The sequence below is a fragment of the Pongo pygmaeus genome, chromosome 11, assembly GCF_028885625.2.
Source record: "Pongo pygmaeus isolate AG05252 chromosome 11, NHGRI_mPonPyg2-v2.0_pri, whole genome shotgun sequence".
Lineage (NCBI taxonomy): Eukaryota > Metazoa > Chordata > Mammalia > Primates > Hominidae > Pongo > Pongo pygmaeus.
The window spans coordinates 134,590,635-134,607,539 of record NC_072384.2 but is presented as its reverse complement, the minus strand read 5'-3'; the positions used below and the strand labels follow the sequence as shown (position 1 = coordinate 134,607,539).

At 40.4% G+C, this 16,905-nt stretch overlaps 1 protein-coding gene across 1 annotated transcript in view; it reads right to left on the bottom strand.

The window, feature by feature from the left end:
- Positions 1–7,732: 7,732 nt before the first annotated feature.
- TRPM8 (transient receptor potential cation channel subfamily M member 8) overlaps positions 7,733–16,905 on the bottom strand; it is a 91,970-nt gene continuing 82,797 nt past the window's right edge. The window contains exons 24-25 of the mRNA XM_054478856.2: positions 10,463–10,555; positions 7,733–7,812 (exon numbers count right to left, since the gene is read on the bottom strand). Of these exons, the coding sequence (XP_054334831.1) occupies positions 10,505–10,555 (51 nt within the window). The 3' untranslated portion in view covers positions 7,733–7,812; positions 10,463–10,504. The remainder of the gene's footprint in view (positions 7,813–10,462; positions 10,556–16,905) is intronic.

Here is a 16,905-nt window from a genome sequence, read left to right as displayed (position 1 = left end):
TAGAGTTCCGGGTGGGCGTGGGCTTAGTGGGCCCTGCACTCGGAGCGGCCGGCCGGCCCTGCCGCCCGGGCAGTGAGGGGCTTAGCACCCAGGCCAGCAGCTGCGGAGGGTGCGCTGGGTCCCCCAGCAGTGCTGGCCCACCAGCCCCCGTGCTTGATTTCTGGCCGGACCGTAGCTGCCTCCACACCGGGCAGGGCTCCAGACCTGCAGCCTGCCTTGCCTGAGTCTGCCCCCCTGCCCCCCGTGGGCGCCTGCCCGGCCTGAGTCTCCCCGACAAGTGCTGCCCCCTACTCCACGGCGCCCGATCCCATCCACTGCCCAAGGGCTGAAGAGTGCAGGCGAACTGGGCAGGACTGGCAGGCAGCTCCACCTGTGGCACTGGTGTGAGATCCACTGGGTGAAGCCAGCTAGGCTCCTGAGTCTAGTGGGACTTGGAGAATCTTTATGTTTAGCTAAGGGATTGTAAATACACCAATCAGCACTCTGTATCTAGCTCAAGGTTTGTAAACACACCAATCAGCACCCTGTGTCTAGCTCAGGGTTTGTGGATGCACCAATCAGCACTCTGTATCTAGTTAATCTGGTGGGGACTTGGAGAATCTTTATGTCTAGCTAAGGGATTGTGAATGCACCAGTGGGCACTCTGTATCTAGCTCAAGGTTTGTAAATGCACCAATCAGCACTCTGTGTCTAGCTCAAGGTTTGTAAATACACCAATGGACACTCTGTATCTAGCTAATCTAGTGGGGAGGTGGAGAACTTTTGTGTCTAGCTCAGGGATTGTAAACTCACCAATAAGCACCCTGTCAAAACGGACCAATCAGCTCTCTGTGAAACAGACCAATCGGCTCTCTGTAAAGTGGACCAATCAGCAGGATGTGGGTGGGGCCAGATAAGGGAATAAAAGCAGGCTGCCAAGCGCCAACAGTGACAATCCACTTGGCCCCCATCCACATTGTGGAAGCTTTGTTTTTTCGCTCTTTGCAGTAAATCTTGGTGCTGCTCACTCTTTGGGTCCACACTGCATTTATGTGCTGTAACACTGCGAAGGTTTGCAGCTTCACTCCTGAAGCTAGCGAGACTGCGAACCCACCGGGAGGAACGAACAACTCCAGATGCGCCGCCTTAAGAGCTGCAACACTCACCGCGAAGGTTTGCGACTTCATTCCTGAGTCAGCAAAACCGCGAACCCACCAGAAGGAAGAAACTCCAAACACATCCAAACATCAAAGGAACAAACTCCGGACATGCTGCCTTTAAGAACTGTAACACTCACCGCGAGGGTTCGCAGCTTCATTCTTGAAGTCAGTGAGATCAAGAACCCACCAATTCTGGATACGCTGGGATGCCTTCCTGCCTTCTCCCCCATAGCTAGGTTGTGACTCCCTCCTACCTGCTCCCCTAAAGCCCTTGCACTAAAGCTCCCATCACAGTTCATGACTCATGATTGCAACTAGCTTGGACCCGGCTTTCCATGTGGATTGTAGTTCTATGAGAACAGGTTTAGGTTATATCTAAGCACATTATGGCACACAATTTATGTATCTAAATGCATGTATATGTGTGAACTGGTACAAATGTCCAGGGCTTTGTCCCACAAGAGCTCCTAATCAAGGGAGTTGGGGAGACGGAGCTGTGATGGTTAACTTCATGTGTCAACTTGGCTGGGTCATGGAGTGCCCAGATATGTGGTTAAGCTTTATTTCTGTGTGTGTCTGTGGGGGTGCTTCAGGATGAGATTAGCATTTGGATTGGTGGACTCAGTAAAGCAGATTTCCCTCCCCAGGGTGGATGGGCATCACGCAATCCATTGAGGACCTGAACAGAACAAAAGGGCTGAGGAAGGCTGAATTCTCTGTCTCTGCCTGGCTGTTTGAGCTGAGACATTGATCTTCTGCCTTTGGACTGGGACTTGAACCATCAGTGTTTGTGGTTCTCAGGCCTTTGGACTCAGATTGGAATTACACACTACCAGCTTTCCTGGGTCTCCAGCTTGCAGATGACAGACTGTGGGATTTCACAGCCTCCATCATCATGTGAGCCAGTTCCTCATAATAAATCTCCTATTGTTTCTGTTTATCTGGAGTTACCTATACAATGACCATCATACATTGTAGACAGGCTGCAACGGCTGCAGTCAAGTTTATAAATAGGGGTCTGTCCTCACATGGGGCAGGACTGGTGGCCTCTGCCTGGGATTGCAAGGAAAGGGTGCAAAGGTGCTTAATTACGAATAAGCAATATTCAACTAGGCAAGAAAGAAGAAGGAACATGAATAAAGGAATTATACAGCACTTTGGAGAATGGTGAAGAAGAGCTCAATTCAACCACATAAATATCCCATCCAACTCCTGCAACAGACCAGGCACTGTCTGGGTGTAATGAATTAAACAAACCAGTAAAAGTTTCTTCCCTCAAGAAGTTCCCAGTCCAGTGTGGGAGGGAGACACATAAACAGATCATGATGGGATTTGATCATCACAGCTGCTTGACCATGAATTGGCTGCAGGGGTGTCAAGGCACTTAGCCACTAAGTAGGGTCCAGCCAGGGCCTGTGACTAAGAGAAGTCCTTGTCCAGCACCAGGTGACCTACAGGTTCTATTTTCTACACGTGCCATGAGTGGAAGAGCCAGGAAGCCCACATAGGACAAAGCTACCAGAGGTTGCTCTGGGAGCAGAGGATCAAGGCAGGCTTGCAAGAAGAGGTGATTCCCAAGTTGGGCCCTGACGGTAAAATAAGAGTTTGCCAAAGAGACAGGTGGAAGAGACATTAGCCAGAGAGAACAGCTGAAAATGGTGGTGATGGGGACAGCTAACATTCACTGAGCGGTTATAAAGGGCCAGCCCTGGATCTAGGGACTTCTCAACTTATCTCATGGAATCCTCTCAGCCCTCTGAGGAAGGAGGGTCAGTTTACAGATGCATAAATCAAGGCACAGAAAACTCATATAACCTTTTCAAAGTCGCAGAGCTTTCGAACAATGATGCTAACTTGTCCCACAGTTCTGAGTTAGAGCACTATGCTGCCTCCTTTTAGGAAACCCCTAGAGGAATAAAACAAAGGATAGGGGAAAGCCATGGAGAAGAGTGGACAACACAAGTGGTTTGGTTTTCCCCCTGGCATAGAGTGCTGGGCAGTAGATGGTGGGAAGTGTCAAAGGGGAACATGCCACTCAGCTCAGGACAGGAGGGCCACACGGGCAGTTGGCATGAAGTTTGTGCCCAGGCGGCTGTCTTTGAAGTTTGGGAACTAGGCAGGGAGGACTCTAGGATGCATCTGCAGAGGTAAGGGCCAGGCCACTGCTGTCCACGAGCCCCATATTAGGAGTTAGGCAGGGGTTAGTACATAGGGAATCTCTGAAGACTTGTGAGCAGGGAATGGTTGGCTCCATCCTGCATTTCCGAAAGATACCCCCAGGGCCGTGTTGAGAATCAATGAGAGAGGTGAGAACTTGGATGGAAAGGTGTTTGAAGGATCTTGCTGCAATCTAGTGTGATGGGGGGCTGTGGGGGGCTCACAGGCACGCCATGCTCCATGTTCTAGAAGGTCACGGGTGTTCTGATGATACAAGTGCTTTGATTTGTGTATTTATTTTCCGAAGATTTGTACCATCTCAGGGAAAGGGTCCTCAAAACACACTCCCCCTAACACATTCCTCTAGCCTGCCCCCTTTTGCTGTTCTTATTCTCCCTGAATCCTCCTCAATATTTTCCCAGCAACTTCAAATGCATCCCCCTTGCCTAATGCACTGCAGTTAGTGACCACGTGCAGCCACCTGTGTCTTGCCCTCTACCTTGAGGAGTTTCTTGGGGCAGTTCTGCTCTACAAATACAAAACTGGTCTCCTTGGGAGGAATTCAGGAGAAGCCAGTGTTCTCCGTCTTATTGCACAAGCAAAGATGAGCGTCCCCAGGCACTTCTCTCATCCTCTACCCCACACAGGAAAATCTTCTTATTCTGCATGTGGATCTGCAGAACAAAGATACACACACACTTGGAATTCTGCCTTGTAGTGTTAATTTCATTTCTTAAATTAACCTCAACTACTCAAACATTGTAAAATGATGGAAGACACAGGCTACCAATCCCTTTCACTTGTTTTGAACCATTCTTATCGCCAAAGAAGTGCCCAAAGTCGACATTTAGTAACAACATGTTACATGTTACACATATAAAGGAAGAAGGGAAATTTCTTCTTGTCATATAAGACTTTTGTAGGGAAAAAACTGATTTAAAAAATTGGATGCTATAAATGTGTACGTGTAGTACCCTAAGCCCCAACTGACTCCCACTAAATTAATTGTGGTTCAGAGATGCCTGTTTGGGTCTGATAAACAAATGAGGCAGGCCAGCTACTGTCACTTTTCCCATAAAGATTTCTATCTTCAGAGGAATAAAGGCTCGCCTGCTCACAGCTGAGTTCGGGTTGGGAAGGTCAGTGGGATGTGTGCTCCCCGTATCCAGCACCAGCTCAACCCTGACTTTCAAGCCTTTTATTTTGAGACTGAGGCTGCAGCCAGCAACTGTATCCATGACAACAACACACTTCAGTCCTCAGGTGGACCAAGAAGCAGCAGCATGGGAAAAGAGACATTTCCCAGATTCTTCCTGGAACGAATGTGTGTTTGGAGCAGGAGGGCCCAGGAACACTCTGGAGACAATGCCTACAACAAGGGAATCATGTTCTTTGCTGGGCCCGAAGCTCGATTGTCAAGTGGTTTGTGGACAATCGACATTCGTGTTGACCCCAACACAGAGCAGAAGCACCTGTTTGTAAGCCCACATGAGGCCTCAAAAAAGACCCATGACACATTGGGGTGGCTCTGAGTCAATGAATCTGGAGTCCCTGGGGCCACAGATGGATGCCTGACTTGGGGGAAACCAAAAAGTGGGCCACAGAATTCAGATCTGGCCATGTTGACAAGAAATGGAACCAGAGGGGGGAATTCATTTGCTTGCATTTAATCAGAATGCTCTAATCATCTGCTTAGAGAAGTCAGTTCATGTAACTCTGGGAACCAAATCCCTATAGAAGTGAATCTGACCGAATTAAGGAATTTTATTCTGTCACTCTCAATAAAATGACAAAAGCAACACATGACAATTCCTCCATTATTTGTTTCATGAACACACTCATTAAACCAAGCTGCAGGATTCTCAGTTGTGCAAAAGGACACAGGACATATTTAATACCATACACAAGGACATAGCACCTTTGATTAGAAGTATGTTCAACGTATTATTGTGAGCTACACTAAAAATAATGATTTTTCATAAAAGCAAAATTCTCCGAGTAACCTGCAAAAACATCCACCAGATGAACTGGGTTGAAAACATTTAACAGTTCCCTCTCTAATGCAAGTTGCTTCTCAGTATTGGGCAAGTTTTCTGTCTTAAGTGTCAATGGGAGGATTTCTTTTGCAGCTGATACTGATGCACTCACAGGCCTATTTCTGAAGCTAACAGAAACAGTCAATGGAAATATGAATATAAGGACAAATTCATTTAAAGGGGATCATCAAATAGGTTATGCTAAATACGACTTCTGGCAAGTTTTAGATTTAATTTACTGGTTTTATTCAAATTTCCTACTTGAATTGAGGGTAAGAGGTTGAGGCTGTTGTTTCTGCACAATCTTACATACTGCCATAGACTTTATTTTTCCAGTCAGCATGGAGATGACATTACCCTCTTCTGGTTTCAGAAAAGGCAGACATTTTAGTTGTCATGGTGAAGTGAAAGTGACATTCTTTCACTAACAGAGAAATTTTGAATATTTCATTCATTGACGATATTTGTCATGTAAATTTTGCCCATCTACTGTCAGCACCTGAAACCATGAATTGATTGACCCTATGAACAAGATTCCCTTTTAGGTCATTATTGGTGTTTAAGTGAAAAGGCATCTTTTATTTGTGTTAATTCCTTGCAAACATAGTGAATGTTGTTGAGTAGTTATTTTCACTACTGCCCAGACAAAAGGAAAATAAACTTTTTTAATTAATGCTTTTGTAGTTTTTCAAATTAGATCTTTTAGTAGCTTCCTTCTAAAATTTCCTCCTTCAGCCACTGAGTTTATAGTGTATTCAAAGCTGAAAAACTAATTATGGGCATTTCAATTGCCTTGTGCACATCCTGCTCAAATACCACCACTTCCAGAGAAAGCTGGGACTACAAGTGTTCAGTAAGATAATCTCTCCAATTCTATACCATTCCCTTCACCACCCATAATATTTATTTATTTATTTATTTATTTATTTATTTATTTTGAGTTGGAGTCTCACTCTGTCACCCAGGCTGGAGTGCAGTGGTGCAATCTTGGTTCACTGCAACCTCCGCCTCCCGGGTTCAAGCAATTCTTGTACCTCAGCCTTCTGCGTAGCTGGGATTACAGGAGTGCGCCACCACACCCAGCTAATTTTTGTATTTTTAGTAGAGATGTGGTTTTACCATGTTGGCCAGGCTGGTCTCGAACTCCTGACCTCAAGTGATCTGCCCACCATCCATAATATTTAAATAAGTATATTGACTTCTTCTTAAACTAAGGGTTAAATATAATATTTTAATAGTTTAGGTTCATGTATCTCATATCTTATGCTCAAGTTAATAATTCCTATTTGCTATACATTTACGAAAAAGCCTTATAAATGGTTTTAATAATAAATAGACATTTTAATATTTAATAATAGATATTTCTTGGAATCTAACCTTGGAAAATTTTCCCAAATACAGCAAAAAGATTCATGCACAAAGATGCTCATCCCAATGATCAACTGGAAATAGCCTTCAATGAGCAAAATTATGGTAATCACTAGAGGTTGCCTATTATGCAATTATTGATATAATGTTTAAGAAGGCTATGAATATAATAAAAACATCTTTGATAAAATACTAAGTGAAAAAGCTTACATAAAAAGTATATATGTAGTATGATAACATTCTGTAAAATTTTGAAAGAGGATTGAGACATACATAGAAAAAAAATAGACTTGAAAAACCATGCAGAAATTGTTAGCAGTGATTACCTTAAGGTAACGGGGGACAATTTATGTTCTTTCTACATCTCTGTATGGTCTAAATTTTCTATAATAGCCAGCTATTATTTTTAATGGAAAAATAATAAATAAGAGGAGTATCCAATAAGAACAAAGTCAGTAGTGCCTTTCAAGGTTGCATTTTGGGTGACTTTTCACATATTTAGGAATGCGGGTGGTTCCTTCAATAGGAGCCTGGTGAGTCCAAGAGAGCAAGAGACTGCCTCGTCACCTCCTCTGACAGGTAAGAAGCATCCTGAGAAATGAAAACACTTTTCCTGAAGAAGGCAAGGTCCCCTTGCTGCAGCATGTTTTAGAATCTGGCCTAATTTGAGAGACTTTTAACAATATGCCAACTAATTAGTCACATAATACAAAAAAGGGAAAAGTAGAGAATCAATTGGAAATGAACAAAATAACAATACAGGAGTAAAGCATAACCAGGTTCTTATTCATAGGAGAGATGTTCTCCTATATGTGTGTTCGTCAAAAATAAGATCAAAGGAAAAAGGAGGCGGTAAGAACACACTTAAACTATCAACCTCCAGTCCTAGGCATTGAGATACAGAGAGAAACAGGCACCATTCTGGAGAAACACGTAAAGGAAGTGTTCTTCCTTTATATCCATCTTCAAGTGTGAAACCAATAACACACTTTATTCTCAAGGTCTCAGCACACTAGGGTGATTTAAAATCATCCACCATGTACCCAGGGGTCTGAAAATCTCTCATTTAGTAGTCGATAGCAAAATTGTTCATCAGCATTCCTTAATATGATCTGTGAAAACAAAGAAAGAACACTGTGTTAAGAATAGATTTCCCACTTCCATTCTCAGGCAGGATATGGTTTGCTTCAAAATATACTGGGAATATACTGGGAATAGATCCAAATATACCACCAAAGTTGAGAGTTTTTTTTTTTTTTATAGAAGCAGCTCTCAGAATGTTTTTTTTCTCTTAAAGATGTGTATTCTGACCAGTTTGTCGGTGTGAGCTGCGTGACTAAGGCTGAATGATCAAGGCTCAACTCATTCAATCTAGGTTAAAACCCAGAACGTTTCTGAGCATTTTATTTGCTCAGTGGTTTCTGCATAAATTTTTAAAAACTGAATTAAAACTGAAATAACTTATAAAAATGTGGGTTTATGATGAGTCCCCAAGGAACAGCCTAGATTCTTTTAATGAACTAGAACGTAAGTGCAGCAAATGCAAGAATCAACGGATTATTATGCAGGAAATGAACAACGTCCAGGGACCTTCCTTAAAGTAAGTTCTATTCCCATAGTCTTCAGGGAGGGTGCCCACTGCTGAAATACAAAAATAGGAGAGAACAAATGGCTTGCTCTTGCCCTGGATTCTTACTTCCTTTCAACTTTGGTGTAAGAGAAGGAAAAAAAATAGACAATTATCTGTTTATTTTATCCTAAGTTCCGGGATCAAAGGTTGATTCAGGGATGGAGACAAGGGAATTGGTAAAGGCTTGCCCCCAGGGTCAGCTCCTCGCCTATGTCAAACGGTTTCCAGTTCACTCCCACAAGAGACTGACACTGTCTTCCCTGGCCACTACCCCAGGGAAAGATTACCCTCACCTCTCTAGAGAAAGAAGCCTAAGGAGACACTGGCAGAGTATACCTAGCTGGTTGCCTATAAAGTTATATTTTCAGTGATGTTCTTAAGGATATGACAAACACAACATTCAAAAAAATGATCTCATATCTAGAAGTAAAAAGCACACAAAAAATTGGACATGCCAAATTTGTTGTCTCTGAGGCCACCAGTGGTTCTGAATTTTGGGGGCACCTGTTTTCTCAAGGGCTTTTTTGCTCCTCTTTTTTTTTTCTGTGTAGATGCAAATGTCTACACCTGCACACACACACAAAACAAGTAATGTCCTTCTCTTAGTTCTTTTTCATTCATCAGTTACTTAATTCTCAATATGTTAATAAAAGTTTAAGGTTAAACAAAGGGTGAGTTGATAGGAAATCAGTCTGTCTGCCCATTTTACTCACAGTCAGCACATTTGAGAAAGAATGAGAGATGAGAAGATTGGAGATTTAAGAGGGGGATGTGCGTGTCTGAATCTGACTCTCTTCTGATTATTACAACTCTTTAATCACCTTTAGATTGTATCATTTTAGTTGTTCTATCCATTGCTGATTTTTTTTTCTATATTTCAGCAGATAAACTAAACAAGATGGCATGTGTTTCAAAACCCAAATTGTAATTTATTGTAAGGTTTAATAGTGTTTTCATTAAACACGATTATGAAAAAGTTGAAATAAGTTCTCCCTTAATATGCAAGGCTTATTTTCTTGAGCACATCAGGAGGCTGTACCTCCCTTTCAGATTACATCAAATATGCATCAGTCTTGCTCTAACAAAGCCCTCCATAATACGGTGCTTTTTAATATGAGCTATAACTGTCAGAACCCAAGGAAAAGAACTCTGAGACCAGAAAGATTGAAAGGAACCTGATGCAACATGATTTCCCCTATAGCACAATCACCCCATGAATAGGAATTTCTGCAGCTTAAGTACTTAATGCATAGACAGTGGTCAGTGTATGAGGTCAGTGCCAGGGCCAGCACAGTTCTGAGCACTGAGCAGGTACTCAATAAATACTCATGGAAGGAAGGGAAGAGAGGAAGGAGAAAGAAGAGAATTCTTGATTATGTTTCCATTCCTTGCAATTTGCTTTCTCAAAAAAAAAAAAAAAAAAAAAATTCTAATCCAGTGGAATGCCCATTGCTGTTTTTTTCCTAACTCGACATGTCCATAAAACATTCTTAACATTTGGTTTTAAGATTTGGACAGGTAATGAGAAAACATAATAAAAGCAAATGGCAAGACCATGGAGCAAAGCCTTCGGTTAAATTTTGCCAGTTAATTGAATTGCATTTTTATTGTACAAAAGAGCTATTGTTAAAAACCTTGAATGCCTCACCAAAACATTTTTTGTTAGTAAAAAGATGATTAACATATTTGTATATTCATAGGAATAAATATAATATCATGAGAATAAGACATCTTTGGGTGCTGATCTGTAAATACATTCACGATACAGAATTAAAGAAGATTAAAAAATAACAGATCTTGGAACAGTGTCACCCTGTTTCAATTCATGCCAAAATAGCTGCATAGGTTGCAAGTGTTTTAAAAGGTCCAACAGGACAAGATACTTATACCCTGCCCTAGCAATGCTAACCCCTGGTATGGGGAGCAAAATTGGTAGGGAAGGTAATGTGAGGAGGAACTTCAACTTGTTCTTTCTCTATTTCTGTATTTTTTTTTTTTTTTGCACAATGCATTATTTTCAAATTTGGTAATTTATGGAAATAAAATAACTGAGGAAAAAAATCATGATTTTAAATTAGTCTTAAAAGATGCAAATCTTCAGAGCAAAGTAAAAAGCTATTAGAATGACTCACCTTGCTATAATTAGATTTTTCTCCATTAGATTTCATAGAGTTTTATTTGATTTTATTAGCAATCTCTTTCAGAAGACCCTTGAGATCATTAAGCTTGGAAAGAGAAAAAAATAGAACTCATCTTAAGATAAATTTTCCAACTTTCATTTTTAAATTATTGCTCTGTGCCTTTTCTAAGAAACAGACATGTCTGCTAAATAGCAAGCATGGCACATCTAAAATAAGGCAGAATGAGAGTGGCATGTGATATTTCAGATCCTGATCATTGCTTACTTTCTGAAATCATATCACTAGTAATTAGTAACCAATTAGTAAACCAATTAATATTAAGTTTACTCAGATCCAAATCATTAATGCTCCCAAACAGAAATAATAGATTGCAATAATACAAACAAGTAATATATAAAAAGAATAATGTTCTATGTAACTAACATTAATAAAATTATAAGATACTAATTAAGTTTTGCTTTGGTAAAAGTATAATACTAATAAAAATAACGTGATACTAAGAAATCAAATTTTTGCAAATAAAAGATCTCCCCACACACACAAAAACAGCAGACAATTTAAGTAAAAGGCATAATGAAATTAATCTTGATCCATGCATGTTTCACAAATTTATTACAAAAGATACATGAAGTCATTTTAAATTACATGTCATATTACTACATTTGCTAAAAGCAATTTCTGTACAGTTTGGTTTCTAATTTGCTTTATCACTCACTCAAGAAAAAAATCTGTATTTAAGTTGAGCTTAATTCCAGTAGTAACCTTTTACTTTAACTGTTTAAAAATAAAATAAAAAAATGAAACTATAAGTGCTAATGGCTTCCTAAAATAAATAAGGCATAGTAAGATCCATACTTACAGACTTAAGATGAATTGTAAATAACTTTGTTTTCTGGTATAAGGAGATGGGGAAATTTTGTATTCCCTATAGGAGCTTTTGAGAGAGCCTTGTATTTGTTAATAGTAAAATGACTTTAGTAAGCTGTTTAAAGTAGAGCAAAAACTCCAAGAGCAAAATGCATTTTAAAAAAAAAGAGTTGAAAAACAATGGAAAAAAATCATTGAAAGTAAGAGTTGGTTTTTTGAAAAGATAAACAAAATCAACAAACCTTTTAAGAAAAGGAAGAAGACACAAATAAATACAGTCAGAAATGAGAAAGACAACCCTACAACAGAGGGCATAGAAAGGAAAGGGATCAGAAGGGGCTAGTATGAACAATTATATGCAAACAAGGTGGATAACCTAGAAGAAATGGAAATATCCCAGAAATGTACAACTTACAAAGACCTGAATCAAGAAGAAATACAAAGCCTGAACAGACAAACAACAAATGAAGAAAACAAAAATCAGCAATCAAAAAGCTTTCAACAAAGAAAAGCCCAGGATGGCTTATTGGGAAATCAGATGGCTTACTGGTAAATTCTAGCAGACAGTCAAAGAAGAACAAATGCCAAACCTTAGACTCTTCCAAAAAATAGAAAAGGGAACAAGTACAAATTCATTGTGTGAGGCCAGCATTGTTCTTTTACCAAAGCCGGAAAAAGATAACACAAGAAAAGAAAACTATAGGCCAATGTTCCTGAGGAACATAGATACAGAAATCTCAATAAAATACTAGCAAACTGAATTTCAGAGCATATGAAAAGGATCCGTGGAGACACCACCACCCAGGGGTATTTAGCACCAGGATGCAAGGGTGGTTCAACATATGAAGATTCATCAGTGTGATACACTACATTAACAGAATGAAAGACAAAAACCACATGATCACCTCAATAGATACAGAAAAAGCAGTTGACAAAACTCAAGGTCTTTTCATGATAAAAGAAAAAAAAGACTCTCAACAAAATCAATATAGAAGGAACTTACCACAACACAATAAAGGCCATATATTAAAAAACCCACAACTAACATCATATTTAATGGGGTAAAACTGAAAGCTTTTTCTCTAAGATCTAGAATAAGGCAAGGATGCCCATTCTCACCACTGCTATTTAACATAGCATGAGAAGTTCTAGCCAGAGAAATCAGACAACAAAAAAAGAAAAGAAAAGGCATCTAAATAAAAAAGAAAAAAGTAAAATTATCTCTGTTTGCATATAACATAATCTTATATGAAGAAAACCCTAAAGACTACACACACTCACACACACACTCACACACACACAAAAACTGTTAGAACTGCTGGGCACGGTGGCTCACGCCTGTAATCCCAGCACTTTGGGAGGCCAAGGCAGGCAGATCACAAGGTCAGGAGATGGAGACCATCCTGCTCAACATGGTGAAACCCCATCTCTACTAAAAATACGAAAATTAGCTGGGCATGGTGGTGCACGCCTGTAATCCCAGCTACTCAGGAGGCTGAAGCAGGAGAATCACTTGAACCCAGAAGGCGGAGGTTGCAGTGAGCCGAGATTGCACCACTGCACTCCAGCCTGGGCGACAGAGACTCTGTCTCAAAAAAAAAAAACTGTTAGAACTCATAAATAAATTCAGTATATTTGCAGGATACAAAGTCAACATATAAAAATTAATGGCATTTCTATACACCAACAAAGAGCTATCTAGAAGGGAAATTATGAAAACAATCCATTAATATAAGTAACAAAAAGAATAAAATTCTTACAAATTTAACAAAGAAGTAAACGACTGGTACACTGAAAATTATAAAACATTGACAAAGGAAATCTTTTTTTTTTTTTTTTTTTAAGAGATGGAGTCTCGCTCGCTCTGTCTCCCAGGCTGGAGTTCAGTGGCACGATCTCGGCTCACTGCAAGCTATGCCTCCTGGGTTCATGCCATTCTCCTGCCTTAGCCTCCAGAGTAGCTGGGACTACAGGCGCCCGCCACCACGCCCAGCTAATTTTTGTGTTTTTAGTAGAGACGGGGGTTCCCTGTGTTAGCCAGGATGGTCTTGATCTCCTGACCTCATGATCCACCTGCCTCGGCCTCCCAAAATGCTGGGATTACAGGCATGAACCACTGTACCTGGCCAGGAAATTTTAAAAGACACAAATAAATGGAAAAACATTCCATGTTCATGGATTGAAAAAATGAATATTGCCAAAATATCCATTCTACTCAAAGAAGTCTACAGATTCAATGCAATCCCTATCAAAATCCCATGAGCTTTTTTTTTAAAGAAATAGAAAAAAAATCCTAAAATTATATAAAACCACAGAAGATTCTGAATAGCCAAAGCAATCTTGAGCAAAAAGAACTAAGCTGGAAGCATCACACTTCCTGACTTCAAATTATATTACAAAGCTAAAGTAATCAAAACAGTATGGTACTGGCATAAAAAGAGACTGTAGACCAATGGAACAGAATAAAGGGCCCAGAAATAAATTCACATATTTATAGCCAACTGATTTCTCCAAAGGTATCAGTGGGGAAAGGAAAGTCTTCAATAAACGGTGTTGAAAAAACTGGATATCCACATGTAAAAGAATAACACTGGACCTCTATCTCAGGCTATACACAAAAATCAACTCAAAATGGATCAAAGGCTTAAACATAAGACTTAAAACTGTAAAACTCCTAGAAGAAAGCATAGGGGAAAACCATCTTGACTCTGGTTGTGGCAATGATTTTTTTGGATATGACTGCAAAAGCAAGGACAAGAAAAGCAAAAACAAACAAGTGGGATTATGTAAAACAAAACCTTCTTCACAACAAAGGAAGCAATAAATAAAATAAAAGGGCAACCTATGAAGTGGGAAAAAGAGATTTACAAACCATTTATCAGTAAGCACCTAATATCCACAATACATAAGGAACTCATACAACTCAATACCAAAAATATAAATAAACTGATTAAAAAGTGGGCAAAAACTTAAACAGACACTTCTCAAAAGAAGAAATTCAAATGCCAAACAGGTATATAAAAAGGTGCTCAACACTTAATCATCAGGCAAATGCAAATCAAAACCACAATGAGACCATACCTCACACCTGTTACGATGCTTATTATCAAAAAGGCAGATGATAAGTGTTGGCAAGGAGGTGGGAAAAGGGGAACTCTTGTACACTATTGGTGGGAAGGTAAGTTGATATAGCTATTATGCAAAACAGCATAGAAGTTCCTCAAAAAAATAAAAATACAATTATCATATGATCCAGCAATCCCACCTCTGGGTTTAGGTCCAAAAGAATTGAAATCAGGATCACAAAGAGATATCTGCATTCTCACATTCACTGCAGCATGATTCACAATAGCCAAAATATGGAAACTACCTAATGTCCATCAAGAGAGCAATGGATAAAGAAAATGTGTTACATACCTATAATGGAATATTTTTCAGCCTTAAAATAAGGAGAGAAATCCTTCCATTTTCCACAGCATAAGTGGAGCTGGAGGACATTATGCTAAACAAAATTAGCCAGACACAGAAAGAGAAATAATGCACTATCTCACTTATATGTGAAATCTAAAAGAGTCAAACTCATCAAGTCAGAGAGTAGCATGGTGGTTGCCAGAGGCTAAGAAGAAGGGGCAAATAAGGTGATATTGGTCAAAGGGCAGAAAGTTTCTGTTATGCAAGATAAATAAATTCTAGAGATCAACTGTACAGCATGGTGACAATAGTTAACAATATTGTACCTATGAAATTTGCCAGGAGGAGAGATTTTAAATTAATCTCATTCCCTCACACATACATACAACACTCACAGATGGTAAATATGTAGAAGTAATACGATGTTAATTAGCTGGGCTCAGTTGTAGTGATCATTTTGCAATGTATACATGCATCAAAGCATCAAATTGTACATTTTAAATATATATAATTTTATATGTCAATGACATCTCGATAAAGCTGTTTAAAAATAAATTTAAAAGACTCCAGTAGCTTTCTTGAGAAACAAAAGATTATCCCTAAAATTCTGTGTGAGTAAAAAGAAGGAGGGTTTTTTGGTTGTTCAGAAGGGGAGGTAAGAGGACCGAGTGGGAAATTTTAAAAAAAGAGACAGAGCAGGGGGAAAGGGAGAAGGGGAGGGAGGCGGTGGGACCTCCTGAGTGATGGCCGAGGCTCTGCGCTGTGCAGTGGGGGGTCCAGGCTGACGAACTTCCTGGACCTTAGGAGTCAGGTCTGCTGGTCCTGTATCCACAATTCTACTGGCTCTTCTCTGACCCAGGGCCCAGGCTAGGGCCAAGGCTCCCACCCTGTCTCTCTCTTCCTGCATCCACTGTTGCTGCCCTCCTCTGTCCACTCTCTGCATGTCCACAGCAGGGTCAGGACCCAGGTGTGGCTTGGGGAAGCTTTTGCCCAAACCCTAAGATGGCTTTCCATTAGCTCCCTCCGAAGTCACCCCAAATAAACTCTCAAGTAAAAAACAAAACAAACGAAAATAGACTGTTTTCTCTACAAACACACCACGTAGAAGAGTTCCTAGCACATCTAACTCCCCAACCAGATTGCTGGAGCCTCTCCTCCACGACCATTCTGATCACTCAGAGAGCACTGTGAAAGGAGGATTCCAGATAGATCCCTCTTGGGTTTTAAAACTCCCCGAGCTTTCCTTTGCATGGGAATAAAATCCAGCTCTATAAAGAGGCAAGCAAGTTCCCAGGCAGAATAACTCAGACTCCCCCACTTCTTCCCACTGGGCTGTCTTCTGGTTTATGCTGCCCCTCGTTTCAGCTGCTTAGAACAACCCATGGTTCTCTAGACTTAGGGCCTTCACAGCTGCCAACTACTGCCTAGATTTTTTAAATGTTGAGGGTAAATAGCACAAATAAATAAACAAGAAACTGTAAACAGATAAATTCTCATATGAGAGCTCTGCAAGGGACCCCTTTTGTTCATTTATTCATTCAATAAACATTTATTAAGGCTCTACTATGGACAAGGTACTGGGTGGTGGAGATTTTGCCAAACTAGATGGGGTCCTGTCTACCCACCGAACAAACAGCCACAACACTGGGAGGTCTATGAATGTCATCATCCGGGATGCCACTCTCAAAATAACATGATAGAATACCAAATATCGTCTCCTCTTCAGAGCCTAGCAGGCATCTAGCATATATGAATCGATTGTGATTTCCAATTGTGATTTGAACCTGATTATAATTTCAGCTACCCAGCTCAGAGTGAGGGCAGACACACTCTGTCTATGCCTGGTGTTCACATGCGTACTCACGCATTTCCAATGCCCTCCAAATAAAACAGGCAACGAATCAGAGTGGCAGCAAACACTAGCATCAAGGCACATTGGCTCCCAAAAAGCTCTTTTGAGCCTTCCTTATGTTCCCTATAATTGTAAGCATCTTCACCTGCCTCCACAGCTGAAAGAAAGAGAAGAGGGGGCCCTGAGTCAGATAAGACAGAAAAGATTTTAGACATCATGGAAGTGGGACTTCAAGACTCTTCCCTGGGAGATGCTTAGAGCATGAGAAGCAATACCATTCCAGCACCCCACTCTTAGACAGTGA